The sequence below is a fragment of the Limulus polyphemus genome, unplaced genomic scaffold (genome assembly GCF_000517525.1).
Source record: "Limulus polyphemus unplaced genomic scaffold, Limulus_polyphemus-2.1.2 Scaffold6313, whole genome shotgun sequence".
Lineage (NCBI taxonomy): Eukaryota > Metazoa > Arthropoda > Merostomata > Xiphosura > Limulidae > Limulus > Limulus polyphemus.
Window position 1 is genome coordinate 11,812 of NW_013671923.1, and position 9,371 is coordinate 21,182.

General features: G+C 32.7%; 1 protein-coding gene across 1 annotated transcript in view; it reads right to left on the reverse strand.

The window, feature by feature from the left end:
* Positions 1 to 8,684, reverse strand: part of LOC106473599 (solute carrier organic anion transporter family member 3A1-like) — a gene marked incomplete at its 3' end in the record, with an annotated part of 20,198 nt that extends 11,514 nt beyond the window's left edge. The window contains exons 1-2 of the mRNA XM_022402000.1: positions 8,533 to 8,684; positions 6,770 to 6,944 (exon numbers count right to left, since the gene is read on the reverse strand). Of these exons, the coding sequence (XP_022257708.1) occupies positions 6,770 to 6,933 (164 nt within the window). The remainder of the gene's footprint in view (positions 1 to 6,769; positions 6,945 to 8,532) is intronic.
* Between the last annotated feature and the right edge of the window lie 687 nt (positions 8,685 to 9,371).

Sequence of the window (9,371 nt, forward strand, 5' to 3'; positions counted from 1 at the left end):
GTGTGAAATAATATGTTGATCAGCTTTCTTTAACATCTTGTGTGAAATATGTTGATCAGCTTCTTTAACATCTTGTGTGAAATATGTTGATCAGCTTTCTTTCACATCTTGTGTGAAATATGTTGATTAGCTTTCTTTAACATCTTGTGTGAAATAATATGTTGATCAGCTTTCTTTCACATCTTGTGTGAAATAACATGTTGATCAGCTTTCTTTAACATCTTGTGTGAAATATGTTGATCAGCTTTCTTTAACTTCTTAAGAATGATGAGTTGGTCTAACAGTTAAGCTAAACAAGGGCATGCCACAGTACCACACAAATATGATGATTTGGTCTAACAGTTAAACTATACAAGAGTATGTCACAGTACCACACAAATATGATGATTTGGTCTAACAGTTTAACTGTACACGGGTATGTCACAGTACCACACAAGAATGATAATTTGGTCTAACAGTTAAACTATAAAAGGGTATGTCACAGTACCACACAATAATGATAATTTGGTCTAACAGTTAAACTATACAAGGGTATGTCACAGTACCACACAAATATGATGATTTGGTCTAACAGTTAAACTATACAAGGATATGTCACAGTACCACACAAATATGATGATTTGGTCTAACAGTTAAACTATACAAGGGTATGTCACAGTACCACACATGCATCAAAAATTCATTAGGTTTGGTTTTGTCTAACAAATCAACATTATTAAGTTGATGAGAATTAAAAGCTTACAAGTGGTCATGGCATTTGGTTTTCAAATAGAAAAGCTGATCAACGTATTATTTTATTTTACATAAGATGTGAAAGAAAGCTGATCAACATATTTCACACAAGATGTTAAGGAAAGCTGATTAACATATTTCACACAAGATGTTAAAGAAGCTGATCAACATATTATTTCACACAAGATGTTAAAGAAAGCTAATCAACATATTTCATACGATGATTTGGTCTAACAGTTAAACTATACAAGGGTATGTCACAGTACCACACCACAGTACCACACAATATCTGGCTGAGAATCCCTAAATTGGTATATAATAAAATAAGCTATACAAGTTGTGAAATCAAGACATCTAACTATTTTCGAACATCTAAGATATTGAATTTGTTGTTCTCATGTTGCTGGAATATTTTAAACTATACTACTGGATACTGTTAATAATGTTTATTGGATATGTGAGCCATTTGCCATTATTTTCTCCAAATCCTTGAACAGTGGAAATGTGCCAGAAGGTTGGAATTTGACTAATTTTACTCCATTTTTTAAAAGTGATCAAAAATTGTCTTGGTAATTAAAGACCTGTTAGTCTTACATCATTAGTGATAAAAGTTTTTTAAAGTTGTAATAATAAATAGAAAGAAATGTTCAAATTGAACTTGATTTTCAAGACTGAAGTCTACAATTTTTATGAATTAGAACTTCTAGTAATGAGAAATTGAAGAATGATTAAAAGTCAAACTATATAACATTTTCCTCAAATTAAAAATACATTCAGTTTGTAACAAAAGAATGAATTACTGAACTAAGATGAGATTTTATTAAACAACGTAGTTTTATTTTACATCAATCTTTACAACTACACATGAATTACCGAAGTAAGATGAGATTTTATTAAACAACGTAGTTTTATTTTACATCAATCTATACAACTACACTCTATATTTACATTACGATTCATATACTTGTCTTTCAAAATTTATTTTTTACAGCAGCATATGAGAAATCTCCTCACGATAAGACAGTATTCTTGTAACGACCTCATAACATTTAATTACATCTCATACAAACTGTCTTTTTCAAGTGATGCTTTTATTTTAAATGTTCATCTTTGATTAACAGGACAACAAAATGGCACTAAAAGCAAATAAACACTCAGCAGTACCGTTGAATCCTTACATACGCCCCTGCTTGCATCACCAGTGAAACTTTCCCACTAGCTGAATCAATAAGAGAAACGCTGACCTAGTTACCATGGTAACAGATAATATTGATCAGCTAGAATCTACATCTCTCCTCTGTATAGAACATGTACTCAGTGGTGAAACACGGTTTGATTCGTGAAAACCTGATCTAAAATAACTCGAGACTCGGTCTCCTACTTAGTACGACTTATCATAGTTACTCATTTCTCTTCTTTTCTTTTGCTAATTTGTCTGAAACAATTGTTTAGTTTCCCAATTTTGTGTTGTTTTTTTTCATGTTAGCACAAACATTATTGGTAATTGTATCATGACAAACTATGATGTTATCATATGTATTCAATATCTACTTCAGACCTATCACAAATCATCAGAAGTTTACAAATTACCTGCTTGAATATTGTTTATATATTAATGGTTTAAATGTGTTTTTAATTAGACCTTGATATTATGTACATTTTGCAATATACTAGTGACCACACAACATTCAATAATGTCAAACACATGATTGCTATAATATCTTGTTTCATCTAAACTGTGATAACTTGATTTTCTATTCATGTAGTTAAAAAATGGCTGAAATATGTACACAGATACAACCTTTGTGTGTGTGTATTCTGAAACAAAACAAAAATATGACACTACAGAAGGATTTGGTCTAACTATTAAACTAAACAAGGGTATGTCACAGTACCACACAATAATGATGAGTTGGTCTAACAGTTAAACTGTACAAGGGTATGTCACAGTACCACACAATAATGATGAGTTGGTCTAACAGTTAAACTATACAAGGGTATGCCCCCCCCCCTGCAAAACACACCCCAAAAGAACATGGATGAATTAGGACACAGGTTCTCAACCTTCTTTGGGTCGAACTCGCTATATAAAAAATATTTAATGTAGCTCCACAGAGATATGATGTAAAAGAAGCCTATTTTTTGTACCACATATCCACGTATTTTGTGCTATACAACTGTGCAGTAAGATTCAAACATTCTAGTGTTGTAAGTTACATTTTTCATGTTTCAATTTAAGTGTTAATTACATTGCATCTGACATAAAAGTAGGCCTAGAAAACTTATAAAGTTCTAAATTTGATGTTAGGAATCTAGTAACTTTGATAAATATTTAGAATTGAGATTTCAGATATAAATAAAAGGGGACTAGTCAATCAGGTCATTAGTTATGATGAACACATTCAGGTATTTGATCAGTCAGCTGTGAAATTCCATAGGGTTAATTTTACCTTTGCCATAGTACAGTTAGCATGGTATCTAAAAGACAGTTGTTACAGCAGTGTAAAAATGTAAAAACCTGTAGTAACACTAAGAAATAAATAACCTAATCTGTTATCATTAAGTTAACTAGACTATGAATTATTTCACAAGACATTTTAAAAAACTAGCCTAAAGAAAGAACTTTACTTTTGAATAGTAAATAACAGATATATCAAATATAAAGTCTGTAAAATATATATTTATAATATATATAAATACGTAAACACTGACACACGCACACACATATATACTCAGAAATTTAAGCATGATTATTTCTAAAAGTATGCATTATATTTGAGTCATTTGACCAGGATTACATGATAAATGGTCAACTTAGGCTTACGGAAGTACAGATATGACGTTGTAATTGAAATTATCTAGTACTAAATTGTAGTAACCTGGGGATGACAAACAGTAGGAAATTAATAAAATATCAATCAAATTGTGAAAATTGAAATTATTTTTGTTTTCTACATATTTTACATATAATTTAAGGACAAAGAGGGACCTGTTGGTTCATCTAGGGTGTCCCATACACTAGGCTAAACTTTAAAATAAAAATAAAACACTCAAAGCCAGCCCTTATCTTCCAAATATTTATCATCTTTTCCTTAAACCTGCTTAACTGCATCCACCACAACTGAAGATAACCCATTCCAAAAGCCAATCATCCTGTTGGGAAAATCAAACTGTCTTAGTTGAAGATGATTTCATCCCTGCCAGAATTTATATTTTTGTCCCCTAGTCCTAACATTCTCACTATTAAGTATGAAAATAAGATGATGCATCAACATTATCCATTCCCCTAACAATCTTTAACACCTCAATCAGATTCTCTCGAATGCTTCTTTTTTTTCCAAGTTAAAACAAGTCCAGAGATCTTGACCTATTCTCATATGATAATATTTCCATCACAGGTATCATCCTTGTAGCCCCTTCAAAGAAGGCATTGATTAAAGTATCTGCAGATAGTTATTCTACCAGCTACAAAACAGCTTTGTCTCATTGGGTGTGGCTAGATGCATGATTTTGGCCATATTGTTCTGCCCTGGCCACGAGCATGCTTTATATCTGGAACATTTTACAATTGTTTGGATGTGGGCTACTTCATAGAAGGCACTGATTAAAGTATCTGCAGATAGTTATTCTACCAGCTACAAAACAGCGTTGGGGCTTAAAAGGCTAGTAAAGTTATTGTTAGTGTCATTTATGTGCACTGTTGTCATTTCCCACCATCAAAGGAACTATCAACCTCTCACTAGGCCACCATAATTGTGCTTATTTAGGCTACAAAAATATATTATAATCAGACTAAAACAAATAACAGAAAATTAAAAGATTCTTACAAAACTTACAAGTGTTTTTTCCCCACTGATATGATGGTTTATCAATAAATCTGTACTGAAATAATTTCTACTACATCTATACAATAAAAAAATATCCATCTGTTATCATTGTTTTAAAAAGGTGTTTAGAGAAAATCTTACCTGTTAAAATAGCCCGAAGAAAGAGCCTGTTGTAGAGTGACCAGAACACAAGACAGGAAGACAAAAATACGAATTCTAGCAAAAGGCTGCACACATCGTGGACGGAGGTTTAAAATACCACATTCTCTATCAAGTAGGTCCTCTAAATGATGATAAAAACAGTTATATTACTAGTGTCTACTAATAATAAACAACAAATGTAGCCACTAATAGAGGAAATACTTTTAAGGTTTGAAGTAATAAGTCCCAACACATACCTTCAGCCCCTAGATCTAAACAGAGACGTTCAGTCTTCTCCAACACTTTCACAACTTCATGTGTGCTAGCACTTGAGGACTCGGCAGTTTTGTAGAGTGACACAAAATCACCTGTTACAGTTTCTGTCTTTACCAATCTCGTGGTCACGTGATGACTATAGAGACCCATGTTGGTGTAAAGAGAGAGGTCCCGTGAGGTGCTACTGCCAGCACTCTTGGTGCGTCTGTGAGAACGCCAATACTGAATAGCCTCTTCTCTGGATATTGTCCCAGCATATGGACCCCCATGGGCACTTAGATCAGAACAACTTGATGTCATTTTGGTTACAACCAGGAAGAAGATGGCAATAAGTAAACCGAGTGATTCTTAAATTAGCCTTTACTGTTTACTTTCAGGCCCATACCTTTTCCCATATGAAGTTTTTATGTACAGTTCAATGTGCTGAAAAGAAATAGTACTTTGTGACCTGATCTTTGAACTTTAGCCATCTTGAAGTAGAGTGACCTGAAAGAGAAAACGTGTCTTTAAAATAACTTACAAGTTTTTTTTTTTATATAAATAAGTTTTATTTATAAGTTATATAAATAAGTCTTAAATTTCAGTAACTAAGAATGAACTGTGAATGTACTGATGAAACTTAAGTACCTTGTAATATATGTACTGGTGAGAAACTTTTCTAACACAGCTCACTGGTTAGGCCACATTTGAAGTATTGTGTTCAGTCTTGGGCTCCTTAACTTAGGGGGGGGGGCACTGAATTGTTGGAAATGGTTAAGTGGAGAGCTACAAGGATGAGAGGGGGACACTGAATTGTTGGAAATGGTTAAGTGGAGAGCTACAAGGATGAGAGGGGGACACTGAATTGTTGGAAATGGTTAAGTGGAAAAGTTAATTGTAGATACACAAAATATGCAAACAAGACTTCCGTTATTTCTTGCTAGAGTACTCCGTACAAGTAACGGTTTAAGTACAAACTGTTATTTTGAATAAATCTAATATTAATCACTATAAGATAATTTAATACCAGTAGAAAATGTTGTACTCTAACAATTAGGCCTAGTGAGTTATTCCATTTTGTGATACCTTTTGTTAAAAGTTTTAGGTACTTAAGCCTTGGTGTATTAAATGATACATAAATACTGCTGTGGTTAGTACAGAGTCAAAAAAGTAGCATATTAAAAGCATTTAACAGAAACCTTTAAACTATATTCCGATATTACGTACAAGTTTTCAAAAACTATAAAATCAGATATATATGTATAATGTATTTATATATGTACTTATGAAACTTACAAGTTTAAATTTTAATAATAGTCTTTGTGCAAAATTCAAAATGTTTACACAAAATATATAAAAAAGTATACTAATAATTCTGGTATTACCTTAAAAGATTTCAAAAATTAAAAGTAAGCCAAAGGCTTGTGCAAGTTAAGTACAGCACATACTTAGCATAAACAAACATGGACAAGGTGGCTTGGGACTATAAATTAAATTTCAAATGATTCCAAATAGTATGCTTGGGGATCTTTATTTGATATTACTACACAAATACAACTGAAAAAACCTCCAGTTATTCTGTTCCCAATTGTAAGTTGTGCTTCATATTTTGCATACATTAATAAAAAGGTATGTCAATTTCAAGAAACAAATATAACTTTATGATTAATTCTAATATGACCACAAAATAAGAAATACCATGCATAATGAAAACATAGCAACTGTAGTCAACTTACTGCTCGCATTTGTTAATCTCTTATCACATTGGTTAAAAAAAAAACATTAGAATTTAAAGAATTAAGAAAAATACTTACCCACCACCCTGCAGTTCAGCATGGACGGACACTGGAGATATCCGACACGTGTTTTCATCCAGGAAACGAGAAGCATTTGGCCCATGTTTTTTGACATAGTTATAGCTGGAACTTGGTTGATCCAGAAAGTATGGGAGGGAAAACACCAGAGATCCTACACCCATTATTAAACAACCTGAAAACAACACATAATATCAACCAATGTAAATGAAACAGTTCACAACATATTAAATAAACACATACAGTTTGTTTTTTAATCATATTTAAAAGGTGGTTTATTCAGCATATTTAAAGTGCTAACATCATTTAGTTTGGAGATGACATATCAGGCTTGATACATGCTAAGCCTTTCTCTGGGTTTCCCACCTCCAAACCCTTAGTTAGAATCTTTGTTTTAAAGCTTATGTAAAGCTGAATAACTGGTTAGAGCACTCTTACTATAGTGCCCAGCTGATAGAAGTGGAGGAAGTTTTTCTTTATCTACAAAGAAACAGAATAAAATCAATGAATTACAAATCAGAATTTGGTGAATCCTGTTTTAATTCACATTGTGTTTAAATTTGTTTGACTATGAACTCCTCCCACAGTTTTGGACCAAACTTGTCGGGTGGTCTGAAGGGGTTCCATGAGGAGTGGGCTAAAACGTGTCCAGAGTAGGTTTTAAGACCCATCTGGCTGGATCATAACTCACTGGGTATTCCTCTGTACTGGTAACATCCCAGCTCTATTTTTCAAACAAGTAGTGTGTCCACTCGGTCTCGTACCAGTAGGATTACACCACAAGAAACTGATGTTGTGGTGGTCCATTTTTGTAAAGTATGTAGAGGACAGATTTTTTTGTTTTGTTAATCAGGCATGGCAATGATGCATAGGTCTAATGAATCAATAAAGAGTAATGGAAGAAATACATATGTTTGATTAAACAACAGAAACAGATAATAAGAAGCGTACAAAAAGTACAAAGTCGGTGAAAATAAAAATCACACTAAATATAATTTAAATGAAAGTTCTAAGTGGGAAGTTTGAAATATAGTATCATTCTTTCATATAATCAAGAAAGTTAAAGAAAGATTATGTGATGAACAGTAACATAAGGTGAAAATAATAGGCACAACAATTCTGGTAAAGAACGAGCCTGTGTTCACGCGCTACTACTCATGGGAATTACTGTGCACAGAGGATGTGTCACTCTCGTATTGGTAGAGGGTTATAGTCTAAGGATAATTACATCATAGACTGACACATGCAAGACAGAGAGCTTTGTTCAAGGCTTGCAGCATGTGTGGAAATGAACACGACAGCATGCAAGAGATAATAGCTTTTATGGTGCAGAGAGGTGTGTAGCATTTCCAAACTATGCATATTTATCTCTGAATTTCAGGGCTTATTTCAGAAACAAGAGAACTTTATATATCTTGAGTATGCCAAGTTTAATATTGTAGATTCATTCAAGACACCACTTCTAGAACTCACACTGTCAAAAATAAATAATACATTAAGCCTAAGAAGACTGGAAATTTATACTTTGTTAACTTTTGAAAAAATAACATTGCATAAAATACAACATGTTTTTGATAAGTTTATCCAATTCTAAAACACACAAGCTTATGTTCAAATCATAAACTCCAGCTGTTACATTATAAGATGGCAAAGAAGCAGTTTTTTACTAATAATGCATCAAATTATTTTGTTATGTTAGGAATGTACGGGAATCAGAAAATGTATGTGAAAAAAACTGTAATGAATGGGAAAAACACAGATACCTTTTCCGATCCAAACAGGAATATGTCTGTGACTTCCCAAGTAGCTTACAAAGATGATCGTCAACAAATTACCGACTTCAAAAGTGCTAGCAATTCCTCCCAACACACGACTAGGAATGTCAAACCTCTTCTCAATCGTTGTAATCACGCTTGGTAAAGAACATTTTCCTTAGTTATTAAATTCACTTCAAAATTATTTCAATTAATTAAAAATAACAGTAATGAATTTACTGAGAATATAAAGATACTTAATTTGTATTCAACTTGTAGTGCATCTTAGCTTTTGCAAATATTTCATAAAATTCTCTTTCTCCTTGCTTTTATCTCTCTACTTTCTGTTTACTATCAGCAAGTTGCGTGTTCTTTGATTTCTAGTTTACGTAATAAACTAAAGAATTCAAACAAAAAGTTTATACTTTCAAACTAAAAGATAATAAATCAATTATTTTCAGCCAATAGCATTCCTCTAACCAGTTATACTTGCTACCTAACGAAACTTTAATTGGTCACATCCGAGTTCCATTTTACTGTTAAAAATGTTAATTTCAAAAGCAACACTTACTATAACTCTTTGCTAGGACTCTTATATATAGGAGTAAGACTACCAAGGAGTAGCAAAAAGTAATGCTTCTGTATGACAGATAGAGAAGATGACAACAGCATGGTAAAATTTAAAGTACATCTAAAAAAGCATTGGGTGTGGCTAGATGTATGATTTTGGCCATATTGTTCTGCCCTGGCCAGCAGCATGCTTTATATCTGGAACATTTTACAGTTGTTTGGATGTGGGCTAGGGACATATTTGGAGAGGAAATATAACTAGGAGAGAATTTCACTAA